The 17,750-nt window shown below is 41.6% G+C and overlaps 1 protein-coding gene across 1 annotated transcript in view; it reads left to right on the top strand.

Moving 5' to 3' along the window:
* The window catches only part of RGL3 (ral guanine nucleotide dissociation stimulator like 3), a 958,134-nt gene that overhangs the window by 574,178 nt on the left and 366,206 nt on the right, over positions 1–17,750 (top strand). The window contains exon 13 of the mRNA XM_044084617.1: positions 14,787–14,908. Coding sequence (XP_043940552.1) covers positions 14,787–14,908 — 122 coding nt within the window. The remainder of the gene's footprint in view (positions 1–14,786; positions 14,909–17,750) is intronic.

Here is a 17,750-nt window from a genome sequence, read left to right as displayed (position 1 = left end):
TCGAGACCTGTTGTCTTAGGGTACTATTCAAGAGGTGTGTGCCCCAAAGGGGGAAAGGGTTTTATTCAAGAATGTTTGTAGTGCCCATAAAAGAAGGTACTTAGAGACCTATTCTAGACCTCTCTCATCTAAACACTTTTCTGAAGGTGCTTTCCTTTCAGATGTTGTCCCTTGAGTCCTTTTTCCCTCTCTTGCTCCCTCAGGCCTTTCTGCTGTCTCTGGACTTCAAGGAAGCTTATCTCCATATTCTGATCCATCCTCTTTTCAGGAGATTTTTGTGTTTCTCTGTTGCTTCCTAGCATTTTCAGTTCTGTGCTTTGCCCATTGGCCTTTCTACTGCCCCAAGGGTATTCACCAAATGCCTTGCTCCTGTGATTGCCTTTTGCAGGCTTCAAGGGATCCAAATTTTTCCTTATTTGGGCAACCTGCTGATTCAGGCATCTTCTCCAGAGGTCCTTTTGCAAAATCTTCATTTCAGAATTTCTCTTTTTCAGAGCCTGTGGTTCACAATAAACTTCAAAAAGTCTTCCCTGACACTTTCTCGGGATCATGTCTTTCTGGGTTGCAGGATTTAAATGGTGCCAATGCTTGCATCCCTGCCTCCTCCAAAGACATTAACTATAATTTCTTTCTTTCATACTCTTCTTCCCCTGGCCTCCATTACAGCCAGGGAGTTTCTGAGAGCTCTGGAGTTCATGGCTTCCACCATTTCGATGCTCCCTTTGGCCAAACTTCACATGAGGAACTTCCAGTGGTTTCTGAAGTTGGTGTGGCTTCAGCATGCACATCCTTTAGACTTTCCTGTTCCTCTTCTTCTGTGTCTCAAGAAAGAACTTCTGTGGTGGATTCAGCAGTTGTCTCTAAATCCAGGGCACCCTTTTCAGCCTCCTCTTCCCTCTCAGGATCTGTTCACAGATGCTTCAGATGTGGAATGGGCAGCAACATTTGGCTCCCTGAGGGTTCAGGGAGTGTGGTTGCCTCATCAGCAGAAGGAGCACATCAACATCAAAGAGATGAGGGCTCTTATGCTGGTTCTTCAGGCCTTTCAACCTCTCTTCTCTCCAGGGCCTCTCAAGGTATTCTCAGACATTACCACAGTCATGTGGTATATCAACAAACAGAGGGAAACAAGAGCTTACTGCCTCTGCTGGCTGGCACTTCTGGTATGGGATCTGGCTATCCAGTATCAAGTGACTCTTCAAGCAGTTTATATTCCTTCAAATCAGAACATTGTGGCAGACAATCTGAGCAGGTCCTTTACTCAATCCCATGAATGGATGCTTCACAGGGATGTGTTTCTGGACATTGTACACCAGTGGGGTACTCCTCAAGTAGATCTGTTTGCCTCCCCTCTGAACAGAAAACTCCCTCTGTTTTGTGCCAGAGTCCCAGGCCCTCTAGTATGGAAGGTGGGTGCCCTCTCATTTTCTTGGAAAGGGATGTTTCTTTATGCATTCCCTCTTCCCTCCCCTTCCTCTCATTCTGAGTGTCCTGTTCAAGATTCACCAGGATGCTCCCAAAATCTTGTTGCTGACTCCCTTTTGGCCGCTACTGGTTTCCTCTACTTCTGCATCTAACCAAGGGCAATCATCACAAGTTACCTCACAGGGTGGATCTCTGCACACAAGGCATTGGGTCTCTCATCCATCCCCACCTGCCCATGCTTTAGCTGGCACTGTGGGTGATAAGATTTTGATCCTTCATAGACACCTTTTTTCCTGAGGATGTGCTGCAGGTCCTGCAGGAGGCCAGGAAACCTACTACTAGGAAATCCTACTTGTCTAAATGGAAGAGGTTTTCTATTTGGTGTCTTTCTTATGACCTGCACCTAATTTCTGTGGATGTTCCTTTGGTTGTCTCCTATTTGTGTGAGTTGCTCAATGCTGGTTTGGCCTATTCTTCTATTAAGGTCCACTATTAAGGTCCACTTATTAGCTCTTTCTGTTTGTCTGCCTTTAAATCTCCTGTTAGCTTCTAGATTTAAGGCTAAGCAATTTCTTAAAGGCATCCTTAATATTAGATCTCCCAGGAAGCCTGTTCCTCCTCCCAGGGATCTTAATTTCATTCTGGAAAAAAATGACTCAGTCCCATTTTGAGTCTGTTGTTTCATAGGTTCATAGGTAGGTACTAGGCTATCGGCTCAAGGGCCTATGTAAGCCTAGCCAGCAAGGTTCCATAGCTTATGCCACCCAAGAAAGTTATTTTCCTGTGCCACTGTCAAGCAGAGACACAGAAGTGATCCCCAGGGTGTATTTACTATTTCCCATCCACTCATCAAGATTTTTCTTGAAGAGTGCTAATGAAGACCTTTGCTTAACATAGATGGGTAGCTTGTTCCAAAGTATAGGAAGTCTCTGGGACAGGAATCTATCTCTCCAGTGTGTCCTGTTTATTGTGGTGACAAGGTTTAGGTCCCTAAAGCGTGTAGCTCGGAGGGATTGGGATTTCTTTAGGTGTAGCATGTCCAACAGCTCTGGGTTTGACATAGCTTTATATGTTAGGCAGAGATCACCTTTTAGTAGGCGATATGCTACGGAGTCAAGCTGGAGTTTTTTGAGGCAGTCAGTGTAGGGCATTTGTTTGAGGCCAGAAATCCTCTTTGTGAGGTACTTCTGTGGCCTTTCCAGCTGCTGCAGATGTCTTGTGAGGTACATTCCAAAAGGGGTGTTGTACTCTATAATGGGTCTAATGAGTGATGAGTTGAGGGGAACAATGACCTCATTTTTCCTGGATGAGAACCCTTTTATGATGAGGTGTGCCACATAGAAGGGCTTCCTGACTACTGTGGTGATGTGACTATCAAAGGAGAGACTACTGTCCACCTGGGTCTCAAGGTCTCTTATCACGCATTCGGTGTTAAGTAGATTGCTGCCTATGTGGTAGTTCATAGGTACAGAATGTTTACCAAAGGGGATGACACTGCACTTTTTGGCATTGAGCTTGAGGCCATGGCTCTGACACCAGGCATCTGTCTCAGTGAGACCCTTCTGTAGGATGTCCACATCATTTGGGGACTTGACTATGGCTCCTAGTTTGCAGCCATCTGTGAATTTCATCAGCCAGGGGCCTTCTGTGTTAGCCTGTACTTCAGAGAAGTACATGCCAAACAAGAGAGGTCACAGGACGAAACCCTGTGGTACTCCACTTGTCACTGCTTTGAGGTCAGATTTGGAGTCTGAAACCTTTACAGTGTGGGTTCTGTCAGTGAGCCAGTTGGCAACCCATCTTGTGATGTAGGGAGTTGTACCTTGTTTAGTGAGTTTAGCTATAATTCCAGAATGGGGGATGGTGTCGAAAGCCTTGGCGAGGTCAAGATAGGCTGTGTGAACCACCTTACTCTCATCCACGGCTTTGGTGACTGCCTCAAAGAAGTCAATCAGGTTCAGGAGACATGATCTGCCTTTCACAAATCCGAACTGGGTGGGATCCAGAGTTTGGAGGTTACCAATGTCTTTGTTTATGAGTTCCATAATGATACGTTCCATGGCCTTGCAGACCAGGCTCGTCAGGCTAATAGGTCGATAATTCCTGGGATCAGTGGTGGCTCCCCCTTTGTGGAGTGGAATAACTGTTGCTGTGTGCCATTCAGTGGGCACAAAGCCTGATGCAAGGCTATTATTGAACATGGTGCTTAAGTGGGGAGCCAGTTCATTCTGAAATTCATGTAAAACGCAGCCTGGGATGTTGTCCGGTCCCATGGATGCTGTGTTTTTGGCTTTAGAGAGTGCAGCTTTTACCTGCGTAGTTGTGATTACAGGGACTCTGCATTCTTCCTGTATAGATATGGGCCCTTTAGGGGGTGAGAGGGGGGTAAAGTTAGCACTGAACCTATCTGCCAGGATGTTGGAAATATCAGTTGGTTCTGTAATTTTCGTGCCTTTGTGCTGTAACTCAGAGCAGATCTGGGTGTTGCCATCTAGATTCTTGATATAGCTATAGAATGCTTTGTGGTTGTCCTTGGATTTAGTGGCAATTTTGTTTTCGTAGCTAGCTTTGGAGGATCTTATAAGGGATCTCAGCTTCTTACTGAGGCTGACCAGGGATCTCCTCCACTCATGGGATTTTACTCTTTTACAACAGTTTCTTCCTTCTGTTGTAGAGTTTATTTATAGCAGGGGACCACCAGATTGGCTTCCTTTTTTGGAGGATAGTGTCTTGGTTCTGTTAAGGAAAGCATGATCCATACACTCGTGTAAGTGCCTATAGAGTGCATTTGTATAAGATTCAGCAGTTGTAACTGTATTGTCCATCTGCATGGGTGTCATGAAGTTCACCACTTCAGTCTTAAGAGGCATGAAGTTAGCTTTAGAGAATTTTTTTACTGTGGTTTCCTTAATGGGGGGTGGGGACAGGATGTGGATATCAAGGGTGATAAGCTTATGGCCGGATCGGACCAACGAGGAGTTGACTTCAGGTGTGGAACACTGGTCACTCATGTCGGTAATGACTAGGTCTAGGATATTGTTGCCCCTGGTGGGGGTGTGGATAAGTTGGTCTAGGGCATTGGAGTTTATGAATTCCAGAAAGTGTTGAGCTAAGGAGTTGGTACACGAGTAGTTTTCCCAGTTAATGGTGGGGTAGTTGAAGTTGCCCATTATTAGGGTGTTTGGTTGAACCCTAATATTTTCCAGTACATCAAGAAAAGAGGAGTGGGAATCCTGGGGCATGGTGGGTGATCTGTAGCAAGCTACAATTTGGATTGCAGTTTTGCCCAGAGTTAGTTGCACTTGGATAACCTCGGATGCATTATGCTGAGCAACTAGCCTGGAGGTGTGGATATCCTTAATGAATATGGACACACCTCCGCCTTTGGTGTTTCGGTCCAGGTTACATGGCTGAAAAGTGTGGTATGAGTTATAGCCTGGTAATCCAGGGGTGCTCTCTGGAGCCTTGATCCAGGTCTCAGTCACTGCACAGATATCGATGTTCTCCATTTTAAGGAGTGCCTCGAGTGAGTGCATTTTGAGATTTAGACTTTTAGCATTGAGTATCATTACCCTCAGTTTTTGATGTCCTGTTCCTGTTATGGTGGTGAATTTGTTATTTGAACCCTGCCTAAAAAAGGCACTATAGGGACAGCAAGAGCCTTAGCCAGTATCCAGAATCCCAGGGGCGACAAGTGCATGCCATCTGTGGCAAAGCATTGTGGTCTGTCGACCATGTCATCCCAAGCAGATACTGGATCCCCTTAGAATGACACCAGAAGCTTAGTCAATTGTTGAAGTCAATCATTTTGTCCTTGTACTGCGGTATCATTTTGGGTGATGACAGAATGCTACTCAGGGCTAGGGTCATACCTGCCTGGGCTACAAGATCGGAGAGCTCTTCCATGTCTCTTTTCATGTAGTCCAGGGAGGTATGTCTCAGGTCATTCACACCAACATGGACAATGACTGTGTCATATTTGTACTTGTTGTGGAGTGACCTGAGTGCGTGGGTTATGTGGCAAATCCTGGCACCCGACAGGCAGCTGACAGTAACCTTCTCCTTGTTTAGCCTGGTGAGTGGGACATCAGTGTGCCTGACTATAGAGTCACCTATGACTAGTGTGTTGGGTACGTTGTTTTGCCTTATTGTCTGTGGTTGAGTGGCACACTGAGTCTGTGGGCTATGTGTCATTTGGGTTGTGTTGGGGGATGGAGGTTGCTTGCGTTTCTGCTTTGGAGGCCTCTGTTGCTTAGACAGATTATTATTGAGAGCCTCCACAAATGTTTTTGTGTTACTATGTGTGGATTTTGGTGGTGTAGATTTAGTGAGACTATGTGATGAGTGTGGTGTGGTGCAAATGTTTACCTTCCCCTCATGACTGTCAAGTTCAGTCTTGGTTGGAGAGAGCTTTACCTCCAGTTTGGCTAGATAAGTGCATCTCTCACAGGTTGTAGTGTTGGGTGTTAGGAGGAGAGGGATGTCTGTGTACATGAGGCAATTTCTACATTGCCTCAAGATGCCCAGATTCATCAGATAGACAGGAGAGAACACTGGGAGCTGACCCTTGGACATGCCTGAATAAAAAACTATTTTCCTCTAGATAAGTGGGGAAAGCGAGTACAAGAGCTGTTTTTCTCTAAGAAAGTGAGAAAAGTAAGTACAAAAACTGTTTTCCTCTAGGTAATGAGGAAGATAGAGCGCTATAGTAATTAGTAGCTTATTTACTGCTTACAAGTTCTGAGCATGAATAAGCAAATTTAAGTGCTAAAACTAAGAATCTGTATCTGCACTAGATGAGTTACAGGACAGAAACAAGTGCAAATGCAGGCTTTCAAATCAGAAAGTTGAGAGAGATGGAAGATTGCCCAAATGGCCAATAACTACAATTTCTGGGCCAGAACCACTCCTTATGTGGTAGACAGGTTACCTAGTGCTTACCACTCCCACTGATAAGCTAGAAGGCTTCCCTCCAACACAGAAAGGCTTGAGAGGCTCAGAAGCTTTAGTTTCAGCTTTCTTGCAACATTGTTCTTGCAGGACAGTTCTTTTGTTAGCTCTTACTTCTGCCAGATGGGTGTCTGATTTGCAAGTCCTTATGGCTTGTCCACCTTTTTTAATATTTCATGAGGACAGGGTGTCCTTGCGTACTAATCCTTCTTTCATGCCCAAGATGGTTAATGAGTTGTCACTTAATCAGTCTATTAATTTGACTACTTTTTTCCCTCTCCGCAATCTGACAGTGAGCGGGTGCTACATACCTTAGATGTGCATAGACAGCTCAGATTTTATTTGGATAAAACTAAAGCTGTCAGGAAGTCTGACCAGTTATTTGTTTCCTTTCATCCTAGGTCTTTAGGTTTGGCTGTTTCCAAGCAAACTATTTCCACTTGGATTTCAAAGGCTATTTCCTTTTATTACACTTTTCATGGCAAGAGCATTCCTTCTTCTGTAAAGGCTCATTCCACTAGAGCTGTGGCTTCTTCTGGTGCTTTTTACAAAGGCTTAGATGCTAATTCTATTCTTGAAGCTGCTACCTGGACTTATGTGCATACCTTTACTAAACATTACCAGTTGGATGGTATCTCCAGAGCTAGAGCTGGTTTTGCTGATGACATTCTTTATGGCTTCTTAGAGGGCTCTGCTGCTTCCTCCTCCAAGGTTTCTTCTTGAGCTTTGGCCTCTCCCATTTGTAAGGAATGCTGCAACGGTGACTGTAAGGGCATAGTACAGTTGTGTAAAATCTTACCATAATGGTAGATGTCCTTGCCTTCACCGCTGCAATATTCACTCCCTCCCTCCATCCTCCTGGTCTTTTTTCCTTCCTGGATGTGCAGGTTCTCCTTGGTTTTCCTTGGACTGCTGTTCCTACTGGGGCAATCAGTTCTGTGGATGGTACACTTGAATGTCACCTTTATGCCCTATCCTACGCAAGATATGTGCAGGTGACATTCAGTGTACCTGAAAGCAATGGTAGACTTTGGTAAACTGGCCAGACGGTGGGCTTCATGGCAGGGAATCTCATTTGTAAGGAATACTGCAGCGGTGAAGGCAAGGACATCTACCATTATGGTAAGATTTTGCACAAGTGTACTTTCTCCTAAGCCAAACTGCACACTTTTACATAGAATAAAGATATTATTGACAGACTCAAATGCACAAATGAGGTCAAAGTAAAGGTCTCAAATCTGACCTCCACACATCATGGATTCATAAATTTGACTTGTTGCAGTGAAAGTTGTTGTGAGGGTGTTTTAGCTAGAATGGAAACTATTAGTTTCTGTTATGAAGACCATACATTTTATGTTGCATTAACTTCTTATAGAACAGCTTTTCTAGTACTTTGGATGGGGAACAGAGAATTCGTACAGGTCTAAAATCAGAAATACATTTGATAGAGTTGTTTCTTAGTAGTATTATTGTGGGTTGCTTTCATCTGTAACAAATAAAACCTGTCAGGAGTTTTATTACATAAGGTGCATCCATTTTAAGGAATCCATGGTAAAGCCAGTGTGGGTCTGGATTTTTGCTTGTGTTGATTTTTTTTTCTAGATTTAGGTTCATAGGTTCATAGGTAGGTACTAGGCTATCTGCCTGAGGGCATTTATAAACCTAGCCCCATTGATTAATTAACTGATCCTCTGTCAAGCAGAGCCAATAAAGTGATCCCAGGGGTGTATTTTCTGTTACCCATCCACTCATCAAGGTTTCTCTTGGAGAGTGTTAGTGAGGGGCTCTGCTTGATGTAGTTTGGAATTTTGTTCCAAAGCATGGGGAGTTTCTGTGACAGGAATCTATCCCTCCAGCATATTCTATTTTTTGTTGTAGTGAGGTTTAGCTCACTAGAGTGCGTGGCTTGCAGTGACTTGGATTTCTTTAGGTGGAGCATGTCCATCAATTCTGAGTTGGACATGGCTTTGTAAGTCAGGCAGAGATCACCTCTGAGTAAGCGATATGCCACTGAGTACAGCCGGACTTTTTTCAGTCGGGCTACATAGGACATATGTTTGAGGCCAGTAATCCTCTTGGTGAGGTACTTTTGTGGTCTTTCCAGCTGTTGGAATTGTCTTGTGAGGTACATCCCAAATAGGGCACTGTACTCTATCATGGGTCTAATGAGTGACGAGTAGAGGGGCACAGTGGATGTTAAATTCCAGAAATGGAAAGTATAGACTTTTGTGGGTTGCCAGTATCTGGAGTATTGTTTATTCAGATTATAAAGTATTTAGAAAATGAGGTCTTTTATGGTGTCTAAAAAGTATTTTCCAGGAGTGCAGCTGATGTGGGAGTGCTTTTAAGTTTATTGACTAAGAATTTTCAGGATTTCTAAAATAACTTTGTTGGACCTAGAAGCAGTATTTTGCCTTTGTGAATTGTGCTGATTTATCAGAGTCCCTGCCAAGTCTAACATCTGCTTTAAGTTATTCGAAAGAGAAATCCCAAAGATGCAGCAAGGACAGGGAAAAGGGGCAGCTGCCCTGGGTACAATCTGTTAGGGGGCACAATCAATATTACAGAATAGGGGCCAATAGGGGCCTGCAAGATCATTTAAGCAGCTGCAACAGTCAGCATTTGTGCTTTAGGAACTGAAGCAAGGAGGTAGGATAACCCCTTGCTACAGTTTAGCTAAAATAAAACAATGAGATATTATGCAGCTCTTTGCTTAGCTTGAAGATCTATGCTGTCTGTAAGAGGGGTTTTTTTTGGTCCTAAAATTAAAACTACTATGAGGGACAAAAGGGCCATTGCCCAGGGCAACAAGCGGCCTTGGTACAACTCTGGGTATTTTAAGGGATGTCTTCCCTTTAGATGGCTTAGATTAAAAGGGAATAACCTACCTTCCATAAACTGTGGTAGGTTAAAGGGGGCAAGTGCAGCTATCTGTTTTATTTCTGATTATATATTATGCCCGTCTGATTTATATGGTTCAAGGAATCGATTAATTTCTTCTGAAATGGGACTGAACCTGATATGCTTCCAGGTTGGGGACAATTTGCTGCCTTAAATGGCTAACAGGAAATTATTGGTGTGTAGTCTCTAGAGGCATTTGAGTAAATGGGGATCTTAAGATACTTTTCTGAAATGTTGGTGACAGCCACTTTAAAAGAAGGCTCGTGTTTGTTTGAATCTTGAATGTCATCCTACACACAGCTTCAGAATGCTGATGACATTTTTCATATAATCCCATGTGTCTAGTGCTCTTACAATTTTTGTGCAGATGTTTGCAGAGTGATTTCTAACTACTTTGCTTAAAACCTGCTCTTAATGGTCCCTTCTAGCCTCTGTGTCACAAATAGTAAAGGACTGCAACACCCTGAGATTACTTCTACAGCTTTAGTAAGTGGTCTGGCAACATTCAGACAGACAGACAGACAATGTTCCTGAGATGAGCAACCTCCTTCCTGGGACTGCAGTCTGTTACTGGAGAATAAGGAGCTTCCGCTGGAAATGAGAACAGCTGTTGTGCCCCTGTATAAGGTAGGAATTAGGAAAAAAGCTTGGAACTGTAATACCCCAAAAGTGACATTTTCTCTAAGGAATGTGATTGTGCGGGAAAAACAAAGGAAGGCTAACCTAATATATAAATAAATGTAGTTTTAATCCTCATTCCTCACTATGATGACAGTATCTCGGGTTCATTTAGAAGCTGCAGGTATTGGAAGCACAATGTAGGTAGATAGGCATGGGAAGAGCAAGGGGTCTATTATGGAACAACTCCTAGAAGATACCAAACAATGATTTGACATGACATTGTGATTACAAGGCCTAGATAAAGCACACACGGTAGCAGTGTTTGTGTTTGTGTGTGTGTGTGTGTGTTTGTGTGTGTGTGTGTGTATGTGTGTGTGTGTGTGTGTGTGTGTGTGTGAAGGCACATTTGCAGACTGCATAAGGCCAGCATATAGTGCATTGCACATTACAAACCTACATCATAGCAGAACATCAGGATCACAGCATGGCTGTGTGTACAAAATATTCATAACATCTTTATCTGTGAAAACCATGACTTCTGGTATTAGAGTGTAAAATTGTTGAAAGATTGGGTAAAATGTCAGAAGAAACTTATGTGGTAGATGCAATATAGCTTTTTTATGGAAGGCCTTGCTAGCTAACCTGATGCAGCATTATGGGAGATAAGCAATAAAAAGTAAGACAACTTAGGGGGTGTGGACTGCTGTGACACCTGTGCACTGGCCTAACAATCAAAGAGCCTCAACCCTGACCACTAACATCAGTGAGGGGTGCCCATATAGGGAAAGGATAATAAATGCACACACTGTAAAGTACAATTTCCCTTAAGAGCACACAGAGATCACAGTCAGTCTGGGGCTGGTTTCTCCCTTTCTCTAGGTCCCCAATAAGACTCTCCACTGACACAGCTATAGGGTCCAGATCTCAGCCTAGTGGGCAAGCTAAAACCTCTAGCACGCTCTCTGTCCAACCAATGCTTCGTGTCCCTGCCCACGTAGCTCACACACACACACACACACACACACACACACACACACACACACACACACACACACACACACACACACACACACACACACACACACACACACACACACACACACACCACACACTTTGAGATAAGAGTTTATACAACCACACAGACACTCCTGGGGAAGGCTGGCACAGGTTCTCCAGCTGTGCCCATTTTTTGCCCAGTCTAAAAGGTAGTACCAGCTGCCACCACCCACTAATATTTATCAGCTACTCAAAGGACCTTAAAAGGTTGTCTAATTATTACTGTGCAATATTATTATCCAAATAGTAAGTGTGACCTAACAGTCCAGACTTATTTGGAGTGACTTCGTACAGCATCACTATATACATGCAATGTACTCTGAGAGCTTAAATTATCTCTGCACAAAACAGCCACAGTTGAAAGGTTTAAAAATATTTAATAATAAATATTGAAAACACAAGACAAGACTTCTTACTACACAGTGCTAGTCAAGATTTCAGAGATGACAGAGAAATACTTAAAATAATACTGTAGAAAAGTTGTGACATCACAGAAAAACACGTAGTCTAATCTTCCTATTTCCTAGCTATTTCTAAGCGAAAACACAGTTCTAAATAACTTACATCTAGAGCAAGACAGTGTTGGTGATGTTAGATGTTCTCAAGAGAAAATAATCTGAGCCCTCTGATTCTCTCTCTTTAAATTGATAACACAGAGCTGCTTCACATGACATCATTCTTCACACGTCTCTGGTGTTCCCAGGCTAACAGAAACTACATTTGCATTCTTTATACCTGGTCAGAAACCAGAGCAATAAAGGACATTATACATGCAAATTCTAGGCATTAACTCTGGCCTTAAAACAATAGGCAGGATGCCTCCCTCTAGACATATCGGCTCCAAATTTTGACATCAAAGACAGTCATGAAATGCTTGACTTGGCTTTATTACAGCAGAGTGCAATGTTGTTACATTTTTGCAGTTCAATATCCAATGCAGTCTTTTCATATTTAAGAGAACAAGCCTGTGGCTTACATTAGTATTTATAAGTGACAGAATTATCTACAAAATTCTATCTGGCTAGGCTGGCAGCCTTCACCTATCTTCACAACTGCTTTCACTTCAGTAAGGCCCTACTGATTCATTATCACATACTAAACTCATGGAGAAGTTGAAGCTCACCAAAATACATGGCCAGAATGGTTTAATGAGACACAAAGTGGCTTAACTATAGAGCTCACAAACTGATGTATACAGCCAGTTTGCCAAAAAAAAAAGGCAAGTGATAAGCAAAGAGCTGTAGTTGTCTGTACTGGTACCAATGGCATTTGGTAGTGTCATACCAGAGTTCACAACAGAATAAAATTACTTGTTTGCAGACAGGGCTTTGGAGACTAAATGGGGTGCTAGTCTTCAGGAACTGCTAAACAAACTGGTGTCATGTGTGAACAAGTAACATTTAACGTCTGACATTAAGAAAAGTAAACTAACACTCTTTACTAGGAGAAAAAAAAAAGGGCCCACTGTCCCGAGAACCCGACAAATGTTGCTTACAAATAATTGTTCACACTGAAACCAAACACTGATATCTATTGAGCCTAGTTTTCTACCTATACAGGTTATTTCCATGTATACGCCTTTATAAAGTTGTTTGTTTATGTAACTGTTTAGTACTATAACTAATACAATTACCCAGGTTGTGACCGAGAAGAGTCCCTGGACCCAGCCATCTATCCAGTGAAGAAAGTTAATAAACAAACATGTTTGCTGCAGAGTAGACAGGTAGGCTAGGCACCTTTAAAATCTGTAAACTCTTTGCCTATGAGGGAGGTTAAGGGGCTAATTTTGGAATCATGACTGCATTATACAAACAGGAACATGGAAAACCAGTTTGTATAGAATATATAGAATAACTCTTTATATGCTTTTTAAACCAGATATCCTAGAGGTGAACCTTCTGTGTGTCTGTGTGACATATTGGCTGTCATCCAACAGGACAGCTGTACTATTACAGTGTATCAGTTCATGTTGCTAGTTTGTAACAATTCCTGTTTGCAGCCTGACTCTAGCACACATCTTCTCTTGACTTCTTTGGTCCACATGAATTTTATGTCTCACTGATTCTATCATTCACTTTCCTTCTCTAGCAGGTAAACAGTTTCTTCAGAAATCAGTCTCATTTTTTTTTTATCTTGGACATTTGTCAAGACATAGCAGCTGTTTTTCTTGAACCTGAAAACAATATGTTGTTATTTTATCTTTTTGTTGCAGTTATGTAACTGCAAACATGTTTTTACACTTAATCTGTATCTGTGATGTTATTTTCTTGTCATTTTGGTCATATGTGGAAAACAGTTAAAAAGGCAAAACACATCATATGAAAACACGTATTATACATACATGCAGTGTGTGTTTTAAACGATTCATTTTCGGCAGAGCTTACAACATATAAACACATCATATGAAAACACGTATTATACATACATGCGGTGTGTGTTTTAAACGATTCATTTTCAGCAGAGCTTACAACAGATAAACACATCATATGAAAACACGTATTATACATACATGCAGTGTGTGTTTTAAACGATTCATTTTCGGCAGAGCTTACAACATATAAACACATCATATGAAAACACGTATTATACATACATGCAGTGTGTGTTTTAAACGATTCATTTTCGGCAGAGCTTACAACATATAAACACATCATATGAAAACACGTATTATACATACATGCAGTGTGTGTTTTAAACGATTCATTTTTGGCAGAGCTTACAACATATAAACACATCATATGAAAACACGTGTTATACATACATGCAGTGTGTGTTTTAAACGATTCATTTTCGGCAGAGCTTACAACATATACACACATCATATGAAAACACGTGTTATACATACATGCAGTGTGTGTTTTAAACGATTCATTTTCGGCAGAGCTTACAACATATAAACACATCATATACATTCATTCAGTCTGTGTTTTAAGAGATTAATCTTTGGCCAGAGATTTAGATGTGGATATTATGTATGGACTTTGAAGTAAATCTTGATTTTTTTAAGCTCACTGCTTTTAAATAAAACATTTCTCCGAAATAAATAATGTGAACAAATTTTGCTGAAGTAGCAGTTTTCCGTTCAGAAATAATTCAGCAGTCTAACTTCATAGCAGAAATGCAGACATGAGCAGACCCAGTTTTTACCTTGAATGGCCTGAATCTGTGTCAGAATGAAATACATATTTAACATATTGCTGTTTTTGCATGGTCCCAAATCACTGCGGATGTCTATACTTTGGAATCACTTTTATCAGCTCCATTGTCTTTAATAAATTTAGTCCTTTACTCAAGTGTCCTGTACTCTAGCCACCTGTATCCCACAAATACTGGCACAGGGTAGTGAGGTAAATATAGTTTTCTACTGAATGCCCATGGAGATCAGCAGTGGACAGTAGGTTGAAGCCTCCTCTAAGCATTCCGTTTTAATTGTACAAAAAGTGGCCACAAGCAGTAACAAAGTTACACTGACTCCAGGGTACAAAAAACAAGCAGAACCTACCAATCTTACTTAACTGGAAACAATACTGGTAATTAAGTCAAATCTCAGAAGTAACATGAATATGGAAGGTAGTACAGAAATATGCAGAAAGAAGGCCTAAGCATTTCTTCAGGAGTATATATATATGGCATGAATAGGTTTCAAACACCAGTTAAATGCATTAGTAAGTTTTCTACTATGCACTAATTCCATTGTGTTGTACTGCATGTGTGATAATCTAAGGCACTATATGCAATTAAATTCACATGCCATTTTTGTTATGATAATGCTTTATATGGTTTAATGAGATTTTACTTATGTCAATAAGCCTGATTTTATGTTTTTTTTTTAGGAGTTTGAAATCCTTGCTCAGATAAAACAACTGCAGGCCAGTTGCAACAGGTATGTTCTGACCTCCAGTCCTCAGATCATAAGCTGGTTCTACAAACAGCGACAACTTACAGATGAGTTGAGGTAAGCAGACCTGAAATAATTCTACTTTTAGTTTTTCTTTTCAACTATTTTCTCTTTACTGTTAGATTCTGAAAGGTATGCAATCACTTTACTTCAGATTTCAAACCTTGACATCTACTATTAAAAGCAATGCTCTGCAGTGTAGTGACAAACTAGGGGTGGGAAAAGCTAGTCAAGTAACATGGCACATAGCTGATATCCAGACACTGCACCCTTACAAAAAAAAAAAAAAAAAAAAGGTCTCCCTCCCTACAGTGTGTCCTAAGGTTGAGCTTGCCTGCAGTTACTGTTCTTCTATTCTAACTGACTAGGTAACACTTTGTCAGTGTATGCATTCCCTTAGCATACTGTAAAAATTCATTATTTGTCACTTGCTCAGTGAAGAAAGGTCACTAGATACATTTCCTTATTAGCCTTGAGCAGTGACATGTGAGTTAAGTTTTGATATCTGTACTTAGGTAGGGTTTCCATTCTCAAGGCAGCCAACTTGAGTGGAGGGGTGTGAACTGATGTCTGACATTACAGAGTGCCTTTTGGCTTGCTGTACTCTGCTTGAATATTGCTGATGTCTGGCTGCATTTTATTTTGAACTGAAGCTTTTCATTTAAGGTTTGATCACTTCTATTTTGTATCTTATTCTTGTATTACATTTGTTTTGTTTTAAGTTTTCTGTTCTGTTGGAGTTTTAAGAGGTCTTGGCTAGGGTCATTTAAAAAAGGTTAGCAAAGAATCCCCTGCAAACAGTGAATATCATCAGTTAATTAGTGAGAGGAGCTGAGAAACAGCATTGATCTTTTAGTTAGAAATATCTCTATTTAGCTGAAGTGATTGTTTGGTGGCCTGCTTGCTGTACTCTGCTTGAATATTGCTGATCTCTGGCTGCATTTTTTTGTTTGTTTGGTGGCCTGTCTGCTGAATATTGCTGATGTCTGGCTGCATTTTATTTTTCCCCTACACCTGCCCAGCTGTTGTTCTGTTCTTAAATTTGGTGGCTTTTGAGTTGCCCACCCCTACTATAAATCTGATTTTGGACACTCCTCCCAGTCCCATCTCATCAGCTCACTCTACTGAGTACAGAGATCATTTGGAAAGAATCACACACTTAGTTCCTCAGCTCTTAATTATCTTCTGTTTCCTCTCTTCCCACGTAACCTAAAAACATTGCACTGTATTCAGCTGTTTTTACTGTATTGGCACTTTTTCCTACTTTATTTTGTTTTTGCTGCTTGTTCTTAAAAGTGTTTAATTGTATTTATTCTGCTGAATTTATTACTGCTTGTTAGTAGCCTGATTAAATTGTAACTGTTATTCTAAGCTTTTTGGTTTAAGCACTTGGGCTTCAGGACAGTTGTTTTACATTAGAAAGGTTTGTGGGCTACATTCTTGTGGCAGGAGAGGTAGCTTACATCCTTCTAATTTGGGAATTGCTGGCTGAAGGATTAGTGTGTATGTTATTCTACAAGTGTTTTAGTTTTGGTTTAAGCACTTGGACTTCAGGCCAGTTATTTTACATTAAGAAGGTTTGTGATCTACACTCTTGTGGGAGGAGAGGGTAGCTTCTGCCCTTCTGAGCTGGGAATTGCTGGTTGAAGGCTTATTGTGCCTGCTTATTTGAACTTTTTTTTCTGAAATTGGTGCACTTTGTTTGCTGTAGCATAGACTAGATTCAGACCTGCTGAATCTAGCTCTGTATAACTTGAGTACTAAACCAGGCCATCTTTTGTTGGAGAGGGTTCCCCTGTACCCTAATGAGAAGAGTGTGCAGTTAGAACCCATCTGATTGAAGGTTGCTGAAATAGGGCTCAGTTTTGCATTTTTATTGGTTAATGTTTAGATTAGTTTGTGGTTGGTTGCTACATAGCACCATGTTTGTGCATCACACACTGCTGTACAATAGTGGGCATCATTGGTGGTTATAGACCCAAACACTTTTGCCTGCAAATTTTCCTTTAGTACTCTGCTGGTGCTCCATCGGTGTGTTCTTGTGATTGCCCCTCACTGACAGATGATATATTCAGCAAAGCTCCTGAAGTACCAACACCGATCCTACACACTAGCCCTTCATATTTTTTGTCCACTTCTCCTGTCTTCCGCCTTACGTGTTCCTTCCTGTCCTACCCGTTTTCTGACCACATCAACTTTCCTAGCCCTATGGATGGACAATTTACCATAGTTTCTCCATTCAGCCTGGTTGACATGGGCATCCTGAGGCAATGTAGCAATTGCCTCGTGCACTGACAATCCACCTCCTGTAGTCCACACAAATTCATTATATGAGAAATGCATCTATATCAAGAACCTAGAATCAGGGCTCTCTCACTCACCAGTCAGTCCATCTGATACTAAGCAGGTTGTTGGCATGCACACTTCACCCCCAGCACCTACCAAACCACAAACCAGCAACACATAAACCTACATATGTGGGGATCCTTGCAAGAAGCTTACCTAAACATCAGAGACCTCAAAAACACAAACACAAGCATGCTTCACATAATACATCCTCTGCAGAACATAGTAAACATAATATATCACACAGACCAGTGTCCTACCAGTCAAGCCCTTAAGGCATAACAGAAAAACAACTATCTTAGTCATAGGCATCTCAACTGTGAGACACACAAATGTCCCTCTCACCAGGTTGAATAAGGGAAAGGCCACAGTCAGCTGCCTGTCAGGTGCCAGGACCTGCCACATCACACACGAGCTCAAGTCTATCACCAACAGGCACTGTTATGACTCTGTCACAGTCTATGTTGGTGTGAATGAATTGAGATGTATCTCACTGGACTATATGAAGAGAGACATGACTAAGCTCTTGGATTATGTGTCTCAGGCAGGTATG

This window comes from Protopterus annectens, chromosome 9.part0 (genome assembly GCF_019279795.1).
Source record: "Protopterus annectens isolate FY-2018-M chromosome 9.part0, PAN1.0, whole genome shotgun sequence".
In the NCBI taxonomy this organism is placed as follows: domain Eukaryota; kingdom Metazoa; phylum Chordata; order Ceratodontiformes; family Protopteridae; genus Protopterus; species Protopterus annectens.
Note: the sequence above shows the minus strand (reverse complement) of the source record. Positions and strands in the feature narration are given on the sequence as shown.